General features: G+C 42.6%; 1 protein-coding gene across 2 annotated transcripts; it reads right to left on the bottom strand.

Moving 5' to 3' along the window:
- Positions 1-430: 430 nt before the first annotated feature.
- Positions 431-26,397, bottom strand: Zbtb43 (zinc finger and BTB domain containing 43). 2 transcript variants are annotated; one of them, XM_048343074.1, is made up of 3 exons: positions 23,388-23,704; positions 22,069-22,166; positions 431-5,864 (listed from the first exon to the last, which is right to left on the bottom strand). In XM_048343074.1, exon 3 carries the CDS (start codon positions 5,839-5,841, stop codon positions 4,438-4,440), a length of 1,404 nt encoding a protein of 467 aa, XP_048199031.1. In that variant the 5' UTR covers positions 5,842-5,864; positions 22,069-22,166; positions 23,388-23,704; the 3' UTR covers positions 431-4,437. The 2 variants fall into 2 exon arrangements, with proteins under 2 accessions (XP_048199031.1, XP_048199040.1); XM_048343083.1 differs by lacking the exons at positions 22,069-22,166; positions 23,388-23,704 and adding an exon at positions 26,295-26,397.
- Between the last annotated feature and the right edge of the window lie 1,529 nt (positions 26,398-27,926).

Here is a 27,926-nt window from a genome sequence, read left to right as displayed (position 1 = left end):
TGAAGCACAGGAGGGAAGGCTGGCAAAAGCAGCCGTGAGAACCAATCCTGGGCTTCAGGACAAGTGGAGGGTGTGGTTAGGAGACCTCAGAAGTTACCTGACTGCTATCACCCCACACCTGGCAGGAGAGAGGAGCGTGAGTCTCCCTTCTCTCATCTACTGAGCTGCTGCCAATGTGCAGCTAGGCCAGCCTCCCCAGGGGCACGTGTGTAGAGTTGAGGGGACCAAGCTGGCACTCAGGGTATACCCGGCATACCTAAACCTTGGACCTGGCTATAAATGCCTGGCATAGTCACCACTCACCCACAATTCGGCATTTACTTATGAAAAGCCCACAATGCAACTTTACTCTTAGGTGGCAAAAGCCAGACTGAAAAGCAAGACAGATGTGTTCATCTATTCAAGAGTGAAAAACGAAGCTTTTACAAAATTGACAGATAACATTTATTAAAACGTGTCATACAAAAGGGCATGGTCTCTTCTATAAGAAGAAAATATTAAACAGTAACATTCAATTAAGTAAAACCATGCTGTACACTGAAGACAGCAATTATATAAAGACAAAACTATTCAACTTTTGCAATACAGGCATAACATTTCACAAAATGTCAATAAGATATGCACCTAATGATAACCTGTTTATCATCAAATGGTTTTGTGGCCTAAGTCACCTGACTTGCATAAATAAAGTAACTTTCTGGGAGAAACATTGGGAACCTCATCAAAAGTAAGAAGGCAGCAGCAGCAACTGACATGACACAGGCTTCAAGCAAAATTAAAACAAAACAAAACAAAAGTCACATTTGCAAAATGTGTTCCAGCATCTTCCCATAGGGCATTATCAGTAGAGATTGAGATAAGAAACATGTACCTTTAAGTAGCAAAAAACTGAAAACAAAAACAAACCCTGGTTTATCTGGATCAATTTAGTTACCCATGAATGCAACCTAAAATCACAAAAATTAGTGGCACAGAAGGGGGTTAGGGTAATGCATCTCTTGGTTTCTTCCAGTATCCCTAAAGTACCAGAGAGCAAACTCCTGGATCGTGTGGTAGACGTACCCTTCTCAAACTATGTGGGGCTGCAGCACCTCCCTAGGGAAGACAGACTTCTCCCTCTTGAACTCAACTTCCTTCCCCTACCAGTTCAGGTTCTGCCTCCCTCTGCAGAACAGAGCTGCTGGGGCCACAGCTTGCCAAATAGCCAGACCCTGCTCAGCAACAAATACTCCTGTAAGGAAAGGGACCTTTGGAGATATCTTTAAAAACAGAGGCCAAAATAAGCTGGAGGAAGTTGAAACCTAGAAACTGACAGGCCAGCGCTCAGAAGAGTCTGAGACAGCTCTCAGCACATGAGGACCAACCACCTCATTCCTTCCTTGTTGGACCAAGTATTGCTGTGATCTGTGCATCCAAACAAAAAGGCATGGTCTACACAGAATGCCAAATGCCACCAGTGGTGGCTGAAGCCTTTTCCTACCAAGATGGAGGAAAACCAGTTAAGACTCAAAGCAGGGGACAAATACCTTGGTTACACACACATGGAAATGATCCTTGAAAGATGGCTTGGAAAATGCCACCCACAACTATCCAAACTCATCTGGAAGGTTGAAGATTTTCTAAAGCTGTGCTGAGGCTAAGGGAAGAGACTGTCACTACAGTGGTCTTCTAACCTAATAAAAGCATCTTACAAACATTCACTGTTTAACATCCAGTCCAAGGCTGTCCTTTCTCCTTCCTCCTGAACACAGCCAGTATCTCAAGACACTCAACTATCTTACAGGCTTTAGCTGACCTAATAAGCAGCCCCAGGTTTTACTAAAACCCTATTACAAAAAGGGGCAGATATGAAGAACTTGTGTAAGTTCTACATTTAGCAGCTGATGTCCACAGAAGGAATTCAGTAAGATACTACTCTCTTCAAACACATAGATAAGTCCCAGCAGAGCTGGCCCCTAGGGGATGACCACACTCCTGGCTGAACAAAAGCTCTTCATCACCACTCAGGGCAAGATTGCTGATTCAGCCTGAAAGACTACGGTTTCCCCAGATTTAAATTTTACCATTCAGATTCCACCCTAATATCCTAGTGTTCATTTAAATAGAAACCTTTAATAGAAAACATCACACTGAACCTTTCCAACAGGCAAAAAAAAAAAAAAAAAGTTTTGCTGATAGCATGGGAGTAGTGACCAGCTCTGGATAGAACAAATGGCTTCAGTGCCTTACTATGGAAATTAGTAGGAGTAATAAAGCAAGTTCTCCTCACTGCAGTGGCTAATATATGTTATACACACCATACCACTGGTCTCTAACATGACTGTCTAGCAGCCACCTCCATGCACGTCCGAGAAAGGACTGTCCAGTGCCAAAGTTTCAACATTAAGAGAAGATGGTATTCATGTGACAAACAACCAAGAGGTAATATCTAGTTTCTAAATTAAAAAAAACTATATTTATAATAAAGTTTTAAATACAAAGTGCTTTTTATATAGACTGATACAGTGTTAGTGAGTAGATCCCTGTTTTGTAATGTTTTGTAATCGTGATTGCAAGAGCTAAGTGGTAGTTACTCCCCACTTTCCAGACAATGTTCAACAGGGAAACCCTGGGTGTGGGGAGCTTGAAGATCAGAGGCCATTGCCAGTAATGTCTATCACATTAGAGCAAAGCAAAACTTTTAAAACAATTTCACCCCAAGTCCAAGAAAAACTAATTTTTATTTGAAGAAAAACAAATTTCTACTTAAAGTAATAGAGCAGTATGTCTCTAGAAAGATGACAAAACAATAGCACCCTGTCCTACCCTGGTAACCTCAGACATGCCACACAGCTGAACGGCATTCTGGATACATGCCTTCTGTTGACCCTAAAACAACTGATGATCAGCAGAAAAGGCCTTAGACTAGCAGCTCAGCTTATTGTTTGCTAGATATAGCTATGTGCAGACTTGTAAATTTATGCAGCTTCATCCATAACTTGGGAGAGCATGAATCTGTAAGACTATTTTGCTAAAATTAGGACTTCTTCCTCAGCCTTTAATCAGTGGTATAAGGGTGTGAACACAGGGCTTGCCACTCAGTAGGTAGACCCACTGAGTCATGCCCCAGTCCTTTTTGCTTTAGTTATTTTTTCAGATAGGGCTGGGCCAGCCTGAATTGTAATTCCTTGTTTATACTTCCCATCTAGGTGGGATGACAGGTGTGAACCACTATGACTAGCTTTTTTATTGTTGAGCTGGGGGTCTTGCAAACTTTTTGCCCAGACTGGCCTAGAACTGCAATCCTCCTAGTAGCTAGAGTTACAGGCCTGAGCCATGCCCAGCCCTTCTCTTCCTTAAACACATAGCACTCCCTAGCACTCATAAAAAACCGACAGTATTAGCTCACTGTACTCTTTCCTCTGTAAGAGCATTCCTCTACCAGTGTATTCCTCAAGACTTCTTTCTTGGGCCATATGCTTTGAGTATAACCTGACACTTAAAAGATTCTGCCTGCTTCTCCCCAACTTTCACTCTGACAGTGAGGGTTAATATGGCACTTGCTTAACTCCAGCTCCATCCCATGAACTGTGATCATGGGTGCCCTTGCTGGGAAGCACCATGATTTCAAGAGCAACAGCTGGTGCACTCCTCCATACTGTGGTCAGAAGTCTCCTAGCTGGAATGGACATGTGTGGATATTACAATTAGATAGAACTAGGCAAAGGGTAACAAGAAAGACCTAACTCTGGAGCCCTAGACAATTATTAGATATGAGTTCAAATTCACCTAAAGTAGTACTAAAATACTAAAGTTTGAAACATTGTGACAGCGGCATGTTACAGAAATTGAAACTTGTCTCATGGGTTATTGGTTTCAACCCTTGAATGTCACCCTCCTAGGGCCTCCCCAGTCCTAAAGTATCCTTTAGAAAGAATAACACCAGACAAGATTGCTCTGTTAACCAATTTCTCATCCTAGGAATTACATTTGAAGCTTTTACATAAGTAGCATTTCATTCAGTGAAGCAGCTACCAAAACAAATCCACATTACCTAAGTAAGAGCAAAATAAAACTTTAACATGACCTTGTGATATGGTCAAAAATCGCTGCCACCTGAGATGGAACTGGTAGGCTGAAGTCCAGTTCCAAATGCAAAAGTCTCTTTCCCCAAGTCCACCTGCCTCAATCACAACTGGCTTGAAGGTTTCCCTTGCCAGCTGGGAAGCGGATGAACTTATTCCTCTTACCCAATCCAGGCCAGAACTGGAACATACCAATCCAACGAATTAGATTTTTTTAATTGGCCTACTTAGAACTGGTCTTTCAGAAATATCTTCTTTTTTTTTTTTTAAGCTTTTCTCATAATAGCAAGTAGCACGCATCATCTGTGCCCAGATTTGCATTAATTACCATAGTTTATTTCTGTGCATGCCACTCAAGGGCCAGCCCCTATTTTTAGTTAGCCTCAGTTGTATTCTGCTCAGCCTTTGCAGCTTCATAGGACTTGGTACAAGAAGTCACATGCCTGTGGAAACTGTCTCTCCACATAAATCTCTTTGCACAGATATTACACTCATAGGGCTTTATGCCTGTATGAATTTTCATGTGGCCCACGAGATGGTGTTTCATTTTGAATTTCTTACCACAAACACCACAGCCATAAGGCCGAAGACCGAGGTGCATGCTCATGTGTCGATCTCTCTGACTCTTGTGGGTGAAACTTTTCCCACACTGACACGGATACAGCTTGTCTGTGGTTGAGAATCCTAAATGGGAAGCTTCTTCTTTAATCCCAGTTACCATTTCAATATTCTCACTGTAGCCTGCTGTGAGGGCAGCCTCTTGTCTGTGCCCCATCAGATTCCCATCTGACCTCTCTCCAGAAAACTCCTCCATGGAAGAGCCGTAGAAATCCACCTGCTCATCATAGTTGCTCTCATCGGCCTGCTCATCAAACTCTGCCTCAACTTTCTTTTCCCCAATATGAAAATCCTCCTCCACTCCTGAAGGCTGGACTGAGTGCTCGGTCTGCATGGCATTGATGGACTCAGTGACCTGGTGCTCATCATAGGCTGCATGCACATCCATGCCCTCACAAGCCTGTTCCAAGCGCTCAGGCTTCACGTGGATCCAGCGCTTGTGAGCCATTATGCTGGGCTTGCTGTACATGGGCCGAGTGTAGTGGAACTCAGCACTGTCGCTGGCTCCCTCCTCCCCATCCTGGCTTGCCATTTCAGTGCTCAGCCGGTCGTGCTCGGTGGATGAGTTGCTAGGAAGGTATTCATGCTCGGTGATCTGAGATGACAGTTCATCTTTGGTGCTCTCCTCTTCATTCTCACCATCCCTCAGTTCCTGGGCTTTGGGAAAATCAGTATGGCTCCCAGAGCCCAGCTCAAAACTCTCTACTAGACCGTTATAACTACTGCTGCTTGGAGACTGGTGGTCACTGCCATGATTTAGTTTCTGACAAAGGACTGTAGGGTTTCCCTCTAAAACCTCTGTGCATTTGTCCACTACATGCCACATCTGGAGGAAGCTGGCTGCTGTTAAGTAACTAACGATTTCTGGGGCAGGCATGACCAGGCGTCCTGTGTAGCTAGATAGGAGAATGTTCTCAAACACTCTTGGGTTCATCACATCAGGCAACACAATTCTCCTACTGTTTTTCAGGAGTACTTGATCACAAAAGTAGGGTGAACTGGCAGCAAGAACAGCTTTGTGTGCCCGGAAAATGTGGCCTTGAACAACAATGGAGACGTCACATAATTGTCCTTGCTGGCGTTGCTGGTTCAGTTTCTGCAGAATGGTGCTGGAAAAATCAGGAAATTCGACTCGAAAAGAGTTTGTTCCAGGCTCCATTTCATCACAAATCTTGTTTAATACTACAAGAGAAAGGAAAGTTAGTACTAATCCAAGCCTAAAAAAGAACATACTCTGTTTCTTCCTCTATCACTAAGAAAATGCAGACAAGTTCCAAAATTCCAAAAGTTTCCTTGCCTATGGGTACTGGTGGGTAGGGGATTGGTATGAGGCCAGGTATGAGGGCACCAAAAGCTGGAGCCTCCAGTACCCATAACGTATTGACTCAAGGTTGCCTCAGGGTGTGAGTGAGAAAACAGAATCCACCACAGTAATAGCAACTGTAAACTACATAAAGCCCCTACAGAAAACAAAGGAAACATGCTTCCTATCAAGGCCTTACTCTCAACTCACACTTGCAAGCTGAAGTGAAGGAGTAAGACTAGAATTGTGGGAATAGGGTTGGGGGTATAGCCCCACAGTAGAGGATCTCAGTTCTGTGCCCTTCACCCCCACCCCAGGGAAAAAAAATGTGGGGAGAAAGAAATTCAGATGCAAACGTTCTGAGGCAAAAAAGGATCTGGCCATTTCAAGGAAGAAAGGAGATCGGCAAGAAGAATCCAGGGAGAGATTGATGGACAGGAGGACTAGCGCCAAGGGACCAGATAATTAATTGCACTGGTCTTTTGGTACCACAGTTGCTGAAATGTAGGTTTCCCTAACAATGGTGGGAATTTTCACTCCTTAAGAGCTGATGGTGTGAGGCAGAGAGAATCAAGTTGCAAGTACTAAGGTTTTTCTAAAACTTGTCTCTCCAAAGTGCTTAAAGTTTTAGACCAACTAGGACACTGCTTCTGTTACTGAATGGACCCAGGAGATAAAGCTACAACAAGGAATAAGGGATTACATGGATTGTTACTGTAAATGTATCTGCTGGGTTTGTCTGTGTTAGGGACCAGTCCTAGCAACAACACAAGAATTCAGCTACAGATGTGCCCAATCACTCCCAATTCAGTTGTAAATGACCCAAAAGATAAGACACTGCTATGTGTCAACCTTGCTTAAATACTAGTAGTTAAGCATCACTAAATACCAAGCTTTAAAAGCATGAGATAAAGAATCAGGGGGCTGGGGATATAGCCTAGCGGCAAGAGTGCCTGCCTCAGATACACGAGGCCCTAGGTTCGATTCCCCAGCACCACATATACAGAAAACGGCCAGAAGCGGCGCTGTGGCTCAAGTGGCAGAGTGCTAGCCTTGAGCGGGAAGAAGCCAGGGACAGTGCTCAGGCCCTGAGTCCAAGGCCCAGGACTGGCAAAAAAAAAAAAAAAAAAAAGAATCAGGCAACCCGAACAAAGACTGAAAGTCATTCTTGAGGGATGGGGGAGATGACAAGAAACTAATTGCTCTGAGTACATCATTTCCACTAGTCTTATTATAAATTATTCTGCAAATGCAGGGCTTGAATACTCAAGTTCAGCTATTTTAAGTAACATTCCCAAGGCTAAAAGCTAGTTTTTATTAAGTTGAGATATAATCTAGGTCAGTATTGTCCCAAAGACTATAGTATTTTTTCCTACCACATCACTCTGCCTTTTCTAAGAAAATGCCATAATGCAGCCAGGCACCAGTGAATAATGCCTGTAATCCTAGCTACAAAGGAGGCTGAGATCAGAGTATTGCAGTTTGAAGCCAGCCGGGGCAGGAAAGCCCATGAGATTGTTATTTCCAATGAAGTACTCAGAAAAGCTGGAAGTGGTGCTGTGACTTCAGTGGTAGATTGCTAATCTTGAGCAGGCTAATCTGAGAGGCTCAGAGACAGTGCTCAGGGCAATAATTTTTTTTTTCCAGTCTTGGGTCTTGGGGCTTAAACTCAGGGCCTGAGCACTGTTCCTGGCTTCTAATTAAAAAAAAAAAAATTAAAGGAAGTTCCTGAAGGGGCTGCAGGGAATTGGAAGGAAAAAAAGAAAATACCATAATAAAAGATTAGTCATTAGGCTCATTTCTGCATCTTAACTACTCAGGAGGTTCAGACCTGAAGATCCTGATTCAAAGCCAGCCTGAGCAGACAAATCCAAGAGATTCTTACCTACAATTAACCAGCAAAAGGCGAAAATGGAGCTGTAGCTCTAATTGGCCTTGAGCTAAAGCTAAGGGAGAGTGTGAAGCCCAGTATCAACAGCCCCACACCACACCCAAACACAGACACACACACACACCTTACAGACAGTATTTTTTTAAAACAAAATATTATTAATATTATTATTTGGTGCTGTTCCTTGGGCTTGAACTCAGGGTCTGGGCACTGTCCTTGAACTTTTGTGGTCAAGGTTAGCCCTCTAGCACTTGAGCCACAGTTCCACATCTGGATTTTCTGGCAGTTAATTATTGATGAGTCTCAAGGGCTTTTCTCCATGGGCTGGCTTTAAACCTTTATCTTCAGATCTCAGCCTCCGGAGTAGCTAGAATTACAGGCGTGAGCCACTTGTACTTGACTAACAAAATATTAATTTATGACTTCATAAGAGGAAACCTAAAAGATGCTTTTGCTGGGCCCTGTGAGTTAACTAAAAGCCCCACAGCTTTTTAATCTATGCCATTTGACCTGAGCTGTCACTTGTACAACCACCCTGGGCTCCAGTAAAAAGAAATTCACTAAAAAGTACCTTATTTGGAAGGCAAATTGCCCCTCAAACAAGACAATGCCATATTCTTATCATCTTAAATGAAACATTAAAAAACTCGGGAAATCACCCATTAAACAATGTGTTCCTAATTTGTCCTTGGTAAAGTGATAACTACTCCATGGACAAGACTGAGCTAATGATCAACTAGGCCATACCTGTGACTCTCAGAGACTGGTTCAACTATGTATCCATCCCTTTCTCTCCCTCTGCCTCCAAGTCTCCTATTTAACCTAAGACAACGTCTGTACCTTGGAAGATGGCTGAATAGATACTGGAAGTGCTGTCTTTCCACGGCTGTGGTGTAATAAATCTCCTTTCTCAGCCTTTCCCCTTGTCTCTTTATTTGGGGATGAGCAACTGGACCTAACGTGAGACTCTTGAACTTTGGTATGGGGTCTGAAAACCCATTTTTAGTTTTATACATCTTAATACATTTCCTAGTGTCTTAAAACATAACAGACTAAGATATAAACTCCTTAGGTATTTGTAGTTTCAAAAAGAAAAGTTAGCTGGGTGCCTGTAGTTCAGGCCTGTGAGCCTACCTACTAGAGAGGCTGCTGAGTAGAAGGATAGCAGTTTTAGAATAGTTCCTCAAAAATTACTAGCAAATCCCCTACGACCCAGCAGCCCCACTTTTGGGCATCTACCCAAAAGACTACAGGTAAGACCACCCTAAAGCCACCAGCACAACTATGTTCATCGCAGCACAATTTGTCATTGCTAAAATATGGAACCAACACAGATGCCCCTCACTAGACCAGTAGATCAGGAAAATGCGGTACATATACACAATGAAATGTTATGCCTCTATCAGAAAGAACAACACTGCCCCATTCGTAAGGGAATGGAAGGACTTGGAAAAAAAAAAAATCACACTAAATCAAGTGAGCCAGACCCAAAGAAACATGGACTGTATGGTTTCCCTCATAAGGAATAACTAGTACATGTTTAGGTTAGTCATAGCAGAAGATAGATAGCTCAATAGCTATGCCCATATTAACACATAAGATGATGCTAAGTGAAATGAACTCCATGTTATAGAAACAAGTAGTATATCATTGTTGTAATTCTTTTCAACAAGCCATGTGAAACAGTACCCTTTTTTTCTCTCATATTCCTTCCTGTGGTTTTACCCCTGCTATCACTATATCTGATCTTAGTACCCTGGATACTGTATATACGTGTATTAGAACTAGGGAAGGGAAAGGGAATACCAAAATTGAGAGACAAAGGATAAAAAGACAAACCATTCCAAAAGCAGTACTTACAAAAACATTTGGTGTCAACAACTGTACAACTCATGGGGGCGGGGGGTTGGAGCGAAAAGGGGAGGGGGAAGGTGGGAGAAAAATGAGGGAGAAAAATGTACTCACTGCCTTACATATGAAACTGTAACCCCGCTGTTCTTCACTTTAACAATAAAGAAAAAAAATTACCAGCAAATAACAGAATTGGAGGCATGATTCAAATGGCAGAGTTCAACTCTAGCAACAAACAGAGGCTAAGCTAAACTACAAGCATTGCCAAAGAAAATTACTACTAACAAATGTCTGGTATATCTTTCTAGAAACCTTCCCTTGTAACTATCAAAATAAATCATGCATATTCTCTGAGAATACTCATTCAAATTGATCCATATCTATTATTTACTCAGCACTTTGCTTTTGTCATTTAATATATCTCAGAGATCTTCTCACATTAGCCCCAAAAGAGCTACTCATTCTGTTTAATGGCCATAACATCTCCTGGTACATGAGTGTATAATAATTTGAGCATTTCTCACTTATAGAATTTCACCTGTCTGGATTTTTGAAATTATAAACAATATTACAATGGCTTTATCTCTGGAGAAGGGATTCCCTCAGCTTCCCAGTTTCCACTGAAAACTGTGTTCCTGAGATCTACTCAAGAAAAGTATTCAGGGTATCTCAGCAAAGAGAATCTTACAAGGTAAAAGTTCAAGCAAGGATTTTTTTTTTTTTTTTTTTGCCAGTCCTGGGGCTTGAACTCAGGGCCTGAGCACTATCTCTGGCTTCTTCTTGTTCAAGGCTAACACTCTACCACTTGAGCCACAGCGCCATATTTGGCTTTTTTGTTGTTGTTGTTTATGTGGTGCTGAGGAATTGAACCCAGGGCTTCATGCATGCTAGGCAGGCACTCTACCATTAAGCCATATTCCCAGCCCCAAGGATGGATGGATGGATGGATGGATGGATTTATTTATCTATCTATCTATCTATCTATCTATCTATCTATCTATCTATCTATCTATCTATCTATCTATCTATTTATTTATGCCAGTCCTGGGCTTTGAACTCAGGGCCTGAGCACTGTCCCTGGCTTCCTTTTGCTCAAGGCTAGCACTCTGCCACTTGAGCCACAGCGCCACTTCTGGCCGTTTTCTATATATATATGGTGCTGGGGAATCGAACCCAGGGCTTCATGTACACAAGGCAAGAGCTCTTGCCACTAGGCCATATTCCCAGCCCCCCAAGGATTTATTTTAAAATAACAGGGCTGGCAAAAAAACAGCTCAGGGACAGTGCTCAAGCATTGAGTTCAAGTTCCAGGACTGGCCCCACACCCCCCCCAAAAAGGAGGGGGTGACATTGTCTAAAAAGAAATGTTCTGGGGGCTGGGAATATGGCCTAGTGGCAAGAGTGCTTGCCTCGTATACATGAGGCCCTGGGTTCGATTCCTCAGCACCACATATACAGAAAATGGCCAGAAGTGGCGCTGTGGTTCAAGTGGCAGAGTGCTAGCCTTGAGCAAAAAGAAGCCAGGGACAGTGCTCAGGCCCTGAGCCCAGGTCCCAGGACTGGCAAAAAAAAAAAAAAAAAAAAAGAAATGTTCTGTTTATCTGACTTATGTAAATGTAACCCCTCAGTACATATAACAATAAAAAACTTTTTAAAAAAAGGACAGAGTTGAAGTAGGGAGAAACAAAGAGAAATACTTCCAGCTTCCCAAGCAGGAAATGGGAGTTATAAAGACTCAATACCAGGATTCCTATCTGAGGTTTTGATTCTTTCTGAGTGGGCAAATACTAGAGTTATCATCAGTCTAGTTACTCCTAAGCCTTTGACAATGGTGAGGCACAACCTCAATACCCGTAACTCTGCCACACAAGCAGTCTCTTAGTCACTACCCATTGAAGAAGAATTTCCAGACTTTTACCATTTCAAAGGAGAAGAGTTTCCCTAAATCTAACCTTCCAATTTACCACAGAAAAGGGGTTGTAGTGGGAGGGTAGCATATCTGCCTTGTCTGTTTACTTCCTGGTTTTAATTTTTCAGTCCAGCCCATTAGTGTAAGTATAATATATAATTTTCCTGTCTCCTTATCTATCCCATTCTGCATAATGGTGCTTAACTACCTTGGCAAACCTGTGAAGGTATCTACAGGGGCTTTGTATTTAATTTTCTGACACTTATTACTTACCAAACTACTCTAAAGGCTTGGAGTGCTCTTGCTCATTAAGTCCCCACCCTGTGTCCCCACCTGTTAAATTTCTATTTCTTCTGGTGCTGGTGCTGTAGTGCTGTACTGTTTTCCTGGTGTGATGTATGAATTCCCATCCTAGTTGCAACAGTCTCATTACACTCCTTCCCAAACAGACTCTCCTACCTACCTCCGGATTCTCCTCCACCCACCCAATTCCCACATAATGTGACCCATGTGATTGTCCCCTAAGGTTTTGTTTAAATTCTGCCCACACCTGTCCACTGCTGCTGCCTCCACCCCTGCTTGGAGCAGTCCCACAATAAAGCCTTAAGCCTATATTGATCCTTTGTCTCTCATTTTTTACATCCTGGTGCCGAAATCCAGGAGTAGTTTAGGTTTGGACCTTGGCCCTCCTCCTGAACCTTTACTCCCCTCTGCCAGCCATTTTGGACTTCTGCATGCCTCATGATGGGATCTGCAAGGGTCAGTATTGACCACATGCCTCTACGAGACTCCTCACCTCTACTTTCATTTCCTTCTTGACAGACCAGGCGCCTGGCAGGGAATGCTCCCATTGACTTGCAACCCCTTGAGGCATTGTCCTACTCTACAACGAATTCTTCTGTGTTCCTGGGGATGCCCAGAGCAACAGAGATTTCTCTACTAGGATCTCAACAGCCACCCTCTGCTTAAAATGGGTACCTCCCAACCCAAACCTCCGGAAAACACCCCTTTGGGCAGTCTCTTGGCTAATCTCCATGAAACCTAAGAGGCTTATTTTCTAATATAGCATGGCCTCAATACCAATTGGACAATGGGTCTTGATGGCTTGAGAATGGTACCTTCGATTTTAATATCCTCACAGACATGGATAACTTCTGTCACTGAAATGGCAAGGCTGGAGAAATCCCTTATGCTCAGGTTTTTTTCTGCCCATCTCTCTTATGCAGACATAATAGTCCACTCTGCTAAACACTCTCCTTCTTCCACATTCCCACCCAACTCCTTTTTTCTGCTCCTCTCCCTGATACAGACCTGCTGGTCCACCCTGCTAACCACTCTCCTTCCTCCACATTCCTACCCAACTCTCTGTCTCAATCCCCTCCTCCCTCTCCACCACTCTATCAAGCCCCCACCTTCTATTCCCTCCACCCCTTCAACACTGTCTCTCTCTGCCTCACACCAGTTCCTACACTGCCCATCAGTCATCTGCTGTGGCATCAGCCCACCTTTTTCCCCTTCAAGAGGTGGCTGGCACTAACGGCATTGTTCACATTCACATTCCTTTCTCCCCCTCTGACCTGTCCTGAATAGAAGTTTACACTCCTTAATCAAAAACCTATTGGTCAGGAAGCGGTCCCTTGCTCTGACCCAGGGTTGAGTTATCAGTCTGATCTCCTCCTCCATAGCCTTTACCAAACTGCCCACAAATCTGTTAACTACAAATAAATTGAGAGAGGTAGTTCAGCGCCCCAATGAGACTCCCAGAAAACTTTTAAGCCATTTGGTAGATACCCTTTCACCACTTCACCCATACTGACCCATCCACTCCCATGCTCGTTTTCTTAGTACTCCCTCCATATGAGAAAACAAAACAAAACAAAACAAAACAGAAAAAGCTTGAGGACGGCCAACACCCCCAAGCTGGGACTCCTCCCCTCTACATCCTCATGGACTCCTCTCCTCCACATACTCACCAGACTCCCTCTAAAGGATTACATAAAGCCCAAATGACTGGTGGGTTGTTTTTTCTTTTTAATTGCAATCAAGTCTGGCTACAATTACAAAAGTCTCAGAGATTTGGGCAATTTCTGCCAATACAATGGTAAATGATCACAGGTTTCATATGCTCAGGCTTTCTTTGCTCTCCTTGCTGGTCATTCTCTCTGTCTGCCTTTCTAAGCAAACTCCCTCTGTCAACCTTCACCTCTGTTCCAGCCAGCCTAGTGCGGCTGACACAGGCATAAGCCTCCCAGCTATCTCCTCTGGAAACTTAGCCTTCTTTGCCTTGTAAACGTACTAGGAGCAGTTCAATCTCTTTCTCTCTCTCTGTTTCGAATTAAGGAAAAGTGCTGCCTCTATTCGCCCGGTAGATCTGTCCCCCAATAAAGACTTGCGCTCACATCAGTCGCTTGCTTCTCATTTCTTACAACTACTTTCCAGAAAGCTTGTTGTACACCAAGTCACACCCTATTCTCTCCAAGACTGGATGTTATTAAGTCAGAAAACCCTTCAAATGAATAATCCAGGTCATTTGTGATTTTGATTTGCAGTTTTCATGTGTGACTCATAATACTCTATTGAAATTTACTAGTCATTTGTATTTTTCTATATATTATCAACGATATTCTTTATTTAAATAAATTGGACAGTTAATATTGTCTTTCTTCTTCTCTTTTTTCTTTTCTCTTCCCATTTATTCCTTTCACAAATTCAGGAAATTAACTTTACCGTGTGCAATTTTTTTTCAGTTGCCTGACATTAGAATTTCTTGTCACAGTGAAATTTACTTAAAATTAGCCATTTTCTTTGATCTTATAGTTCCAGGATTTGTGTCAGGCACAGAAAAACACTCCAAATTTCCAACTTTTTTTTTTTTTTTTGCCAGTCCTGGGCCTTGGACTCAGGGCCTAAGCACTGTCCCTGGCTTCTTCCCGCTCAAGGCTAGCACTCTGCCACTTGAGCCACAGCGCCGCTTCTGGCCGTTTTCTGTATATGTGGTGCTGGGGAATCGAACCTAGGGCCTCAGGTATACCGTGGCAGGCACTCTTGCCACTAGGCTATATCCCCAGCCCCAAATTTCCAACTTTTAAAAATTACTTAGATTTAAAAAAAAAAAGCATTTAAATCTAGGTTTTGTTTTATTCTTCAGGACTTAGGCTGGAACCCAAGCCCTTTCCCTCCAAAAGAGCTAGCCTACTTTCCTAGTCATTTATTGAATAACCCATCTTTCTTGAACTTGTAGGTTCAAGAATCTACTGCGAAATTCTAAGTGACCAAGAATAAGACATTTGAAATCAGTATACAGAAATAGGTGCCATAAATAAGTGCCTGACCTCTCCCTACCCAGCATAATCAAGAAGCTAGAAAAACCAATCAAAATCACACTCATTCACAAATGCGGACACTGATCCACACTCAGAGCAGTGCAGAGAAGCTACACAGACGGAGAGGTAGCCTGCATTCTCCCTAAAGCAACCATCAGGCAGAACACGGATTTTTTTTTTCCCCCAAACATTTGGAACTCTGCTTCCAGACCTGTCCAGCACCTCTTGCTTCTTGCTGTAGTGACTGTCCTAGTGGTATCTACTGAAAGACTGTAGAAGAGCCAAAGGATAAAATCATTCTTGATGAAACAATGGTCAGAAACTCCCAAAATTTATAGAAGACATCTAAGAAATTCAACAAGCTTCAAACAGAATAAAGTTAGAGATAACACTGAGCCACTTACTGTCAAACTGGAGAAAGCTATATAAATTGTGGGAAGAATCTCAAAAAACAAGAGAGAAGCTACGAGTTATCTTAAAGGGATCTTCAATAAAACTGCCAGCTAACTCTTTGTCAGAAACCACAAACGACTTATGAAATGGTAATCCCTCTTTATACAATCCCTTAATAATAACAATAAATTATATTTTAAACAAGAGGAATATAAGCAACACTATTAAATAATATATGTATATAAAAGATAAAACAAGTAACTAAAAGGTATAACTCAATTCTCATTAAGTTGGGCACCAGTGGCTTACACCTGTGATCCTAGCTACTCAGGAGGCTGAGATGTGAGGATCAAGGTCTGAAGCCAGCCTGGGAGGGAAGTTCGTGAGATTGTTATCTCCAATTAACCACCAGAAAACTAGAAGTGGAGCTGTGGCTCCAAGTAGTAGAGCACTAGCCCTGAGCTGAAAAGCTCAGAGACAGCACCCAGGACCCACGTTCAAGACCTACAACAAAACAACAACAAAAATCCTTATCAGTAATTACTTCAAGTATAAATGGATTAGTCTAATCTTTCCAATTAAAAGACATATTTAAAAATGACATTCCTGGGGCTGGGGATATAGCCTAGTGGCAAGAGTGCCTGCCTCGGATACACGAGGCCCTAGGTTCGATTCCCCAGCACCACATATACAGAAAACGGCCAGAAGTGGCGCTGTGGCTCAAGTGGCAGAGTGCTAGCCTTGAGCGGGAAGAAGCCAGGGACAGTGCTCAGACCCTGAGTCCAAGGCCCAGGACTGGCAAAAAAAAAAAAAAAAAAAAAAAAAAAATGACATTCCAAATGCATGTTAACTCACCAATAAAAAAATAAAAGCCAGAAGTGGGCTCTGTGGCTCAAGTGGTAGCCTAGCCTTGAGCAAAAAAGAAGCCAGGGACAGTATTCAGGCCCTGAGCCCAAGCCCTAGGACTGGCAAAAAAAAAAAAAAAAAAAAAAAAAAAAAAAAAGACAGATGAGCCAGCACCTGTGGCTCACAGCAGTAATCCTAGATACTTGGGAGGCAGAGATCAGAAGGACTGAAGTTTGAGGGCAGCCTGGGCAAAAATTTGAGACCCTTTCTCAACCAAGAGCAGGTCACAGATGTGTACATCTGCCAACTACTTGAGGCTGAGATTGGAAAAAGTCAGTTTCAGGAAAGTCTAGGCAAAACTTTCACATGACTCCATCTAAGGGAAGCTGGGTGTGATGCTGTACATCTGTCATCCCAGCTACCCTAGGAAGTGTAAAATAGGAGGATCTCTCTCTCAGTCCAGTTCTCAGACCTGGACAAACAGCAAGACACTATTCAGAAAAGCAACAACAGCAAGAAAGGGCTGGACGTGTCGCTCAGTAATAGAGCAAATACAAGACCCTGGGTTCTAATCCTAGTACTGGAAGAAAAGACTTAAGACAGAGAACACATGGAAGGGACACTGCCCCTACAACTTTTCTTCCTGCTCTCAGTGATCCAGTAGAAAAAAAATAGCAGCAAGGTACGAGAGAGATCAGCATGGACACTCAGAGCTAAAAGCCAGGGTGGAACACAAAGGTAGGTGCTGTGTAGCTTGGAACATTCAGAAGTGGGTGTGGTAGACACCACAGGTTACAAATTGCCTTAGCAGGAAAAAATCTTAATCAGATGCCAAGCTTAATTCAGTGGCCATCGTTTGTCATCTGGGCCAAAGACACAATAGAGGCTCTGGTCCAGTATCACTTCACAAACACAAAAGAAAGTGCAGAGTGCTTAAGCTCTCCTGGGTGTGTCATTCCACTTATGCTCAACTACAGAGCCAAGATGGTTCACAGCCCTACATCCAAGCTTAAGAACCAGATCAAGTCTAACAACAAGTATTTAACAAGAGACCCCTGAAGCAATCCATCTACAGGTAAGTAAAATTCCAGACCTGAACAAAATATTTCCTTCTCAAGGATAAACAGAATAAAACCAAGATGGGGTCTGCAAATATATTTTACAATATCAAAAATGAAACAATGATGCCTGGAGAAAGAAAATATTTTAGATATCATTTCTTTATTTTTATTTTTATTTTTTTTGGGGGGGCCAGTCCTGGGCCTTGGACTCAGGGCCTGAGCACCGTCCCTGGCATCTTCCTGCTCAAGGCTAGCACTCTGCCACCTGAGCCACAGCGCCCCTTCTGGCCGTTTTCCATATATGTGGTGCTGGGGAATCGAACCGAGAGCTTCATGTGTAGGAGGCAAGCACTCTTGCCACTAGGCCATATTCCCAGCCCTAGATAACATTTCTTAACTAGCTGTTTTCCATAAACTTCAATATATAATGATTTTAATAATTTTAAGGAACATGAGACTAGCAGAATGACAGGCAACAAAGATCTTTCTGAATTAAAGGTAGGACAAAGGAAACTAAAATAGAACAGAAATTTACAGGAGAAAACATCAATAAAATTCCCTAACACAGAAATGTTTAGGACACATGACTGCACAATGTAATCAAACCACAAATATTAAAAGGAAAGGGAAAAGGGAAGGGAAATAAACTAAGAGAAAAAATTGTTAGTTTTATAAGACCTGGTATCATCAGGTGCCAGTGGCTCACACTTTTAATACTGGATACTCAGAAGGCCACTCAGATCATGGCTTAAAGCCAGTCTGGGCAGGAAAGTCCTCGAGACTCTCATCTCCAATTAACTATCAAAAAGCCCCAAGTGGAACTGTGTCTCAAGTAGTGGAACACCAGCCTTGAGCAAAAATGTTGAGGGACAGTGCCCAGGTCCTAAGTTCAAGCCCCAGGACTGGCACGAAAAAAGAAAACAACAAAAGCTTAAAAAACGTTGGTATCAAAACTAGATAAGAAGTCAGGCACCAGTGGTTCACATCTATAATCTTAGCTGCTCAGTAGGCTGAGATATAAAGATCATGGTTCAAAGCTAGCCCATATAGATACACATCTATAAGACTCTTCGATTAACTAGTAAAAAGCTGAAGTGGAGATATTCCTCAAGTGGTAGACCATGAGCCACAAGTGAAAAAGCCTAAGTGAGGTGAAAAGCCTAGTTCAAAGCCCTAGTACTAACAAAAGCAAACAAACGAACTAAAAAAACCTAGGCAACAAAGGAAATAACTATAACTCCATCTTATTTATTAACAAAGAAATATCCTAAGTCACTTGGCATTTTGGTTCATTTATCTCTTGGGGGTTTACTGCATTCTGAGTATGGCATATTGAAGAAACTGAGTAACTAGGTGTGTGCCATTACACTAAAGACAAAATTCTCAACTATAGTAAAAATGACCAAGAGAAAAATGATCAATCATGAGATTCCCTTGGTTCTCCTCTTCCAGTCAAAACAAATATCATTACCTGTGCTTCCTTCTGGAGGTGACAGAGAGAGATGGATAGAGCTACATCCCAGAAAGGATGAAGGGAATTACTTGCTGAAGGCTGAGTTTGAGCATTTAGGCTGTTTGAGCATTCATTAAATGGGCACTGGGCAGCATTGACAACTTTGGAGATTGCATGAGTCATAGTTTAGAAAGGTTCATCTGTTGATGAAGCAGAAGAATGAAATAGAGGGTAATTGTAAGACTCAGTAAGGACTGGGAATATGGCCTAGTGGTAGAGTGCTTGACTCATACACATGAAGCCCTAGGTTCGATTCCTCTGCACCACCTATAGAGAAAAGGCCAGAAGTGGCACTGTGGCTCAAGTTGGCAGAGTGCTAGCTTTGAGCAAAAAAGAAGCCAGGGACAGTGCTCAGGCCAAGTTTAAGCCCCAGGACTAGCCAAAAAATAAAAAAGGAAAGAAAAGAAAAAGATTCAATAAGGACTGGGAATATGGCCTAGCGGCAGAGTGCTTGACTCGTATACATGAAACCCTGGGTTTGATTCCTCAGCACCACATATATAGAAAAAACCAGAAGTGGCGCTGTGGCTCAAGTGGCAGAGTGCTAGCCTTGAGCAAAAAGAAGCCAGGGACAGTGCTCAGGCCCTGAGTCCAAGGCCCAGGACTGGCAAAAAAAAAAAAAAGAAGAGACAGTTCAAAGAAGAGGTGATCTTATTTATTGAACATATAACTAAGGAATGATTTGTATTCAGAATAAAATTTTTTCTTCTATTTCAAAGACAAATAGCCAACCTTAAAAAAAATGAAGTATTTGACTAGAAATTTTCCAGAGAACATGCCCAAATGACCAATAAACTTATGAAAAATGAAGATGGATATCAGCTGGGTGCCAGTAGCTCACATCTATAATCCTAGCTACTACAGAAGCTGAGATCTCAGGATCACAGTTGGAAACCAGCTGGGGCAGAAAAGTCCCTATCAGATTTTTATCTCCAATTAACCACTCAAAACAAAACAAAACAAAACAAAAAAACTGGAAGTAGCACTGTAGCTCAAAGTGGTAGAGCACTAGCCTTGAACAAAAGAGCTAAAGGACCCGTCCCTGGCCCTGAGTTCAAGCCCAACAATAGATGGAAAAGGAAATAAAGATGCAAATCAATTAGGAGAAATCCCTTCTCACCTACTAGGAAGGCAGGACAAGCAAGAGATTAGCAGTGACAGTGATGACACACGGATACTAGAACTCTTCCATTACACACCTGTGCGTAGGCATGTAAACTGGTACAGCTGATGCTGAAAAGGTTTACCAGTAACGTAATAATTCTACCCCTAATATACACCTAAGAGAAACAAACACATGATGTTCACACAAACTTGTACTTGAATGTTCATAAAAGCATTATTCCTAAAAGTCAAAATGTAGAAACAAGCCATGTGGCTCGTGCCCTGAGTAAATGCCCGCAGCCTATGCAAAGCACTTTACATACTATATCTCATTTTCTTACAACAACCCAATTAAGTTTGTTTTTGGCACCAGTTTGGGAGCTTGAACTCAGGACCGAAGCACCGTCCCTAAGCTTTTTTGCTCAATCAAGGCTGGCACACTACCACTTTAGCCACAGTTTCATTCTGGCTTTTTGGTGGTTATAATTGGAGATAATAGTCTCATGGATTTTTCTTCCCAGACTGGCTTTGCACTGTGATCTTCAGATCTCAGCTTCCTGAGTAGCTAGGGTCATAGGGATGAGCCACTGGGGCCTGGCTCTGTCTTCTTTTAAGCAGATGAAGGTCAACTTATTGAAGAATCCCTAAACTAGACCTCCAAAATCTCTTCTCTGAGGAGTTAGTAATACATACTTAAAAGCTGTTGTTGCTAAAAACAATGACTCCCTACTTAGGCTCACAAATTAACTAAAAGCAGAATAAAGACTAGGTATCTCTGCTTTTGTTTTGTATCAATGTCCTTTTCCATTAGCCATTCTTTCCCGCAGACACTTCCCAAGAAGGAATGGACAAGACTGTATAGAAAACCACAGGAAACTGGACTACTTGTGAATTGTCAGTTATTTTAACAAGTCCTCACCTAAACAATCCTAAGAAAATGTATGTCATACCACATGTCACCATCTCTGACCACATACCTGGGACTGAGACTATTTAAGTATACCTCATTCACCCTATCCTCAATTCTCTGCCTCCTTAAGCCTATAGCTCATATTTTATCCCAAAGATGGCTGAAGATGGCCTGAAGTGTGGTCTTTATACTCCATGTAATAAATCTCCTTTCTCAGCTCTTTACTACGTCTCTATTTGCTCTGTAGAGGCAGGTGACCAGACTCAACATGTCAAACTCCTGGAGTTTGGGCCTGTGGCCTAAAACTCCAATTTTGAATTTAGTAGTGGACACTACTAATTGGCTAAGGAACTGTACAAATTTTATAGACCATTTAAACAATGACTAAACAACCAAAAAGCATAGAGGATAACAATAAAACAGGGAAGTAGACCCACCAGCTATTTGTACTGAAGCCCTCCAGAGATTTCTTTAATCAGGGCATATGGTAATTTGCATGCTTACTGTAGAAAGCACATTAAAACACAGTAAATGTTGCCTTGGTAAATTTAAAAGTCTGGCACAAATGTACAAAAATACTGTCACCCTATGTGCAATTCTTTACATGAGTCAAATGCTTTACAGTCCACAAAGCACACTATATATATAAACTCAGGTACTGTAACCTGTTATCTTCACACTCATTTTAAAGTCAATGAAAGCACAGATTAAAAGACCTGCCTAAGCTTACATGTCTTAGAAGGGTACATCAAGATTTAAATAGAACTATAAATCTATCATTTTTCTGAGCTGTAAAAAAAAGCAACAAAAAATATTCTATGAAATTACATGCTCAATGGAAAGTGTGCTAGTGACTGGCCTTAAAATGGGCAATATCTACTCTCAGAAGAGAAGAGTCATCAATTCCATAGCCATTAAAAACCTATGCTACTAGCTGGGCACTGGTGGCTAATAGTTGTAATACTAACTACTCAGGAGGTTGAGATCAGCAGTTTGAAGCCAGCCCAGGAAAGAAAAGTCCCTGGGAATTTTATCTCCAATTAATCAGCAAGAAGCTAGAGTGGAGCTATTGGTCAGTGAGCATCAGCTTTGAGTGAAAAAGCTAAGGAGTAGTTCCTTGGCCCTGAGTTCAAACCCCACTACTAGCACACAAAAATCTTCACTATCTTAGCTCTAAAACAGTATACAAACTACCCTGCTATTTTTGCTCAAAGAGCAATGATACATGGCTTTAAAAGTATACAGCTTTAAAAATTGTATTACTGGCAAGTCAATAGCTTACCTAATGCAAAGTTGTATTCCTCAGATAAAGTTATTTATGCCATGACCATCAAAAAGTGGTATAAATGAATGAAGATGGATTCATTTTTTTCAGTTTTGCTTCAAATTAAATCACAGATTCCTGAAAAAAAAAAAAGACATGTTGAAAGTGTAAGAGATGCTGGTGCCAGTGACTTGTCTCCCTAATAAACACTCTATGTTTGAGTAAGAGACAGCAAACAGATCAAGACTGGTTTTAGCCAGGCATGGTGGTACATACTTGTAACTTCAGCACTGAAGAGGTGGAGATAGAATTTCAAATCTGAAGTGAACTTGGGCTCCATAGTGAGTTTGAGGCTAGCCTGAGCTACACAGCAAGCCCATGTCTCAAGAGTAAAATATAGCCCAGTGCTGATGGCACATGCCTAGATTCCTATCTATCCTGGAGGCTGAGATCTGAGGACTGGGGTTCCAAGCCAGCACAGGCAAATTAATTTTATTTCCAATTAACCAGAAAAGAAAGCTGGCTCATGTGGCTCAAATGATAGAGCTGAAGCCTGAGTTGAAGCTCTAGTAGCAGGAACAACAACAAATAACACAAACCAACCCCAAACAAACAAAAGACTGGTGTTTTGGGTTATATAAACTTTCATTCCGAAACTTAAGTTTCTGTCTTTGAATTTTAATTTTATTTATCGATTTTTGAGACAAGGTATCACTGTTCCCAGGCTAGTCTTTAACTACAGAAATACTCTTGCCTTGGCCATTCTATTATGGACTACAGCTATACATCACTGGGATTGGCTCTACATATTCTTTTTTTTTTTTTTTTTTTTTTTGCCAGGCCTGGGGCTTGAACTCAGGGTTTGAGCACTGACCCTGGCTTCTTTTTGCTCAAGGCTAGTACTCTACCACTTTGAGCCACAGTGCCACTTCGGGCTTTTTCTATATATGTGGTGCTGAGGAATCGAACCCAGGGCTTCATGTATATGAGTCAAGCACTTTACCACTAAGCCATATTCCCAGTCTCTTTGTATTCTTTTAAATAACCTTTTTATTTTGTAATAATTTCACATTGCAAAGATAGTATAGGCTTCCCTTATACTTTTCACCCATCTTCCTTCAATGTTAACATTTTCCATTATTATTTCATTCATGTTTGCTAAAACTTGGACATTAACACTGTCAATGCCTGTGTACTTTTGGAGAATAAAAACATCCTTCCAGTCTAGGAGTATAGCCCAATGGTACAGAGTTTGTTTACCATGCACAAGGCCCCAGGATAGACTCCAGAACCACAATACAACACAACAAAAAATACCCTTTGGAGCCAGATGGTACATGCCTGTAATCCCAGTATTCTGGAGGCTGAGGCAAGAGGATCTTGAGTTTGACACCAACCTGCAAGTCTGGGGCATGTAGTGAGAACCTAACTGGAAAGAAAAAAAAAATCCCTGAAGAATAGAAGTTGTAGCTGACTCAGTGGGTTCAATCCACAACACCAAAAATATTTTTTTAATAAAAAATGCTGTGGAAAATGCTTTTGGTTTCTTGATCGTCAATCATCAGTCTCCTATCCTTCCCTAATTGGAATATTTTAGTGTAAGAATTCAGTAAATTCTCTTTTAAGATTTTTAAAGCAAGCCACCTACTTTGTGAAGTTTGATTCAGAACTTCCTCCAATTTTAAGTCACAACTGAGAACATACTTAGAACTTCTAGGGCAAATTGGCCCACTGAGGTAAGTTCTTTGAGATCAAAAGAGAAGCCCCAACTTCCACTTAAAAGTCATCTTTCCATTACTCTTCAATAAAGCCAGGAAGATACTTTATAACCTCATGCACAAGAATACACAACTATGGATTGAAAAATATTCAAAAGAGTGGAGCTTAGGAAGGAGGTAAAGGAAGGGGGCGCAAATAAATAAAGAAATAAAGTGGAGGGAAGAATGCAGTCATAATACTCAAGGTACATCCAACGAAACTAGGTAACCCCTTTGTACAACTACATAAATAAAAATATAATTTAAAAAGATTAAATAAGTACTTGAAAAAATAAGTACATTAATCAATTTATTCTTACTCCTTTTGTATGTAATGCTTTTTAAAATGTCTGTCAGTGTGTTTCCAGTAAGGATAAAATAGGAAGGCCAAATGAAAAGACAACATAACTGCCAGTGTTTTTCTCTTTTTAGTGACATATAACAATGGATGGCATCTAAGATTCAAATATGGTAGTAATTCAGCTGTTACATCTTGTTAGGATGTTTAACAACCACTTTAAAGGCAAACTCAAGGCTTTTGTAGGGAAAAGAATAAAAGGACATTCCCCAGTAAAAAAAATAGCCCGCACTTTGGTATTGTGATAATAAATGATATCCCCCCCCCCCCAACTCTGTAAGCTTTCTACATCAGAAGTAAAATCTTTCAAGTTTCCTCCTCTGGTAGATTTTTACATTCATTCCCAAGGGTGGAGGAGGAGAGAATCAGGGTGGAAATCTGATGTTGGTAATCTTGAGGAAGATTTAAAGCAAATAAATTTATTTAACCAAACTTCTATTCTAAGTCCCTCAGGCTGTAGCCACTGCTGTGAAAAGTGGTATCAATAGACACAGCTTCAATTCAATGTTCCTAATGGCATACATTTTTAAGAACAGTCTTTAAAGGACCTTACTTCAGTAATCTCCAACGAATATTTTTGTGTACATTAAATGTACATTAATATAACTCACAACTTTAACCATTTTAAATGTTAAGTACATTCGCAATGTTGTGCAGCGTTTACCACAATCCATATTTCCAGAACTTGTTAATCTTCTCTACCACTATGTATCCACTGAATAATAAATACCCCCCCCCATTCTGGTCTCTGGGAAACTCTTCTACTTCCTGTCTCTATGAAGCTATCTATTCTGCGTACTTCATTTCTGAGGTTTCCAAGTATTTGTCCTTGTGTCCAGCTTCTCTCCAGTGGTATGTTGGTGCAGCAGGGACTTCTTTATCTCTAATTATTAGGTTTCTCATAATTTAACTGACATAATCTCCTAGCTAAGCATGCAGCTCTTCCAGAAATTCAGCTACTATCCTAAGGGTCCCCCAAAACAAAAGATCTTAGCCTGACCCTTACACATTATTCCTTACCCTGTGGACAGGCATTAGCTGTGATTCAAAAGGCAGACTCCTGACCGCCCTGAAAACCATCTCTGCAACATGGATGGTGCCATGAGATGTAGAAAACTGTGGAGGCCCCGAAACAGACCACAGGGGAGAAAAGATGAAGATTCATTAAGCCTTAGGTAAGCTGCTTTGGCCCTGACTCTTGGTAAGGACGGGAGACACCTGTCAGAGTTGAGGCCGGACTGCAGTCTGTAGACACCGAGAATGCCACCAGTGTGGGTTGTTTCACGAGGTCATGAGTCACCTTCCATGGCCCAGAGATCCAGGCAGGCCTGCCCCACCCGGCTACACAAACACATTTGGGGAGAGAGACCAACAAGACAGACCCAAAATTGGTAGAGAAGGGGGCAACAGACAGACGACCAAAAAAAGTGGATTTGACTTTTAGGGTAATCAGTGAGAGGAACAACTGAGTGAGAGACAAGGGGTCAAGAGCCACAGAAAAACAAGGTGGGGACAGAAGACAGAGAGAGGCCCAGATACAGAGACACTTCGAGAGAGGCAAAAGTGGACAGCAAATAGCAGGTGGGAGGGGGTGGGGGGAAAGCTGGTACAAAAAGGACAGGTGACACAACAGGTGACAGGAGGCAACAACAGACATGAAACTGAGGGAAACCAACTACCAAAGTCCGGGTACAGCCTTTCCACAGGCCTCGGTTCGTCAGGACTCGCCCACGGTTGTCTCGAACTCGAGGCCGCTAAACGGCCTTCGGACAAACCGGGGCAAGGATCTCCAAGCGCTCCGGCCCGGCGTAGCCCGGCGCGGCAGGGTGACCTTGGCAAGAGGTGGCCGGGAGGCCCTCGGCGTCGCGCTATCCACGCCGGACTGACTGGAGACACGGAGAGGAGTCGGACGTGGGACCCCAGAACTGCGCCCCCCCCCCCGCCCCCGCCCGCCCGCCCGGCCGGCCGGCCGGCCGGCCTCAGCATCCCGGCGGACCCGATGGCCGGGCGGAGCGAGCGAGCGAGCGCGCGCCCGGGCATGCGGAGAAAACTCCCAAACCTCCCGCCGGCTTCTCCTCTTCTCACCCTGGCCCACCCCAAACCCTGTGTTTTCCCTGTCCCGCCATTACCTGCCAAGGGCTCGGCGCTCACATCCCGAGGCGGAGCGAACGTCTCGGCAGCCAGCGTCAGGCCTGCTCTAGCCGTCTCCTCCGCAACAACCACCTCCTGAGCCTCCCGCCCCCGGAAACGCTTCCAGGTCCCACCCCCTCGAAACTGTCAGTACTTCCGGTGTGTGTGTCGGGGGGCGGGGGGGGGGGCGGGAAGAGCGGCGCGTAGGCCCGAGCGCTGAGTGTACCAGCCGGAACCTGCTCCCGGCGGGGCGTAAACCGAGCGATTGGACAACCCGCGCCTGCGCAGTTCTGTCGGAACCGGGTCAGGTTTTGGCACTCAGTTTGCCTGGTGGAAATTGGGGCGCCAGTAACAAATTCGAGGCCTTTTATAACCTTAACCTATTTCAGCTTGCCTAACAGAACTTGTTTAAATGCAAAGAGCCTACTCTGTCTGGCACACATAGTGGGTGCTCAAAGAGCTTTGAATGGCAGGCCTAGTGTCTCCTGTGTGTCTTTCTTTGTGTGAGGCACAAGGACTCAGTGGGACGAAAGGGTCTCCTCCAGCTTTTTATTCTGCCATTCCCTTGCCCCACAAAAACTCTTTACCAAGAAAGTGGTGCTCTGGCTCAAATGGTAGAGTGCTCCCTTTGAACTGAAGAGCTCAGGGACAGCTCCCAGGCCCAGAGTTCAAGCCCCCACCACTGACAAAACAACAACAACAACAACAACAAAAACCTCCTTACTTCATCTTTCCCCTTTATCCCTCTGAGACACCAATATCTCATATCAACTGATGTAGAAAGGATGTCGAGTCTTCAAAAATGCAACCTGAATCTCCAAGTTTGGGATATGTTGAGAATCAGCCCCCTATTTCTGTAAGAGCTGATTCACACTTGAAATCCAGGAAGCGGCAGCAATTTGGACAAAATAGCTTCTGGATTGATGGTGGATAGTCAGGCCTGTTGGGCCAGCCACACCTGTTGGGTATTGCCTCTGTCTTCCCGCAAAACACGCAGTTTCCCAGCTATATGCCTGTATGGGTGATTGTTGTACTTCAGAATCCAGTTCTGTTCAGAAAAGAGGTCAGAAACCTTCCAAGATAGTTGTAAAAAAACCAAAAACAAAAACAAAACAAAAAAAGAAACTAAAGAAAACAAGCACTGAGAGCTGGGAATGTGGATTAGTGTTAGAGTGCTTGCTTAGCATTTTTCAGTACCACAAAAACTAATGTAAGAAAATAATGTAAGTGACCCAGTGACTCCTCAGAGCACTAGCCTTAACCAAAAGAGGATCGACTGTGCCAAGGCCCTGAGGTCATGCCCAGGGACCAAAAAAAAAAAAAAAAAGGAAACCAAAACAAATACTGCCAGGAGGCTGAGGCTCACAGCTTGGAAACCTAGCAACTTAGATACCTAAGTTCTCAGGATCCCTGAAGGAGGAGAGTTGGGGTGGGGAAAGTCTGTGAGTGGCAAATCTCCAAGGAACCACCAAGGGACAGGAAAAGGAGCTGTGGCTCCAGTGTAGGAGCATAACACAAACCTAGTTCAAAGATGGATTATTTAAAAAAAGAGTAAAGCATTGACCCTTCAAAGTGCAAGAAAAAAAAAAAGGAATTACCACAGATGATAAGGTAGTTTATTTAAGGTCTGT

This window comes from Perognathus longimembris, chromosome 1 (genome assembly GCF_023159225.1).
Source record: "Perognathus longimembris pacificus isolate PPM17 chromosome 1, ASM2315922v1, whole genome shotgun sequence".
In the NCBI taxonomy this organism is placed as follows: Eukaryota; Metazoa; Chordata; class Mammalia; order Rodentia; family Heteromyidae; genus Perognathus; species Perognathus longimembris.
This window is presented reverse-complemented; position numbering and strand designations above follow the sequence as displayed.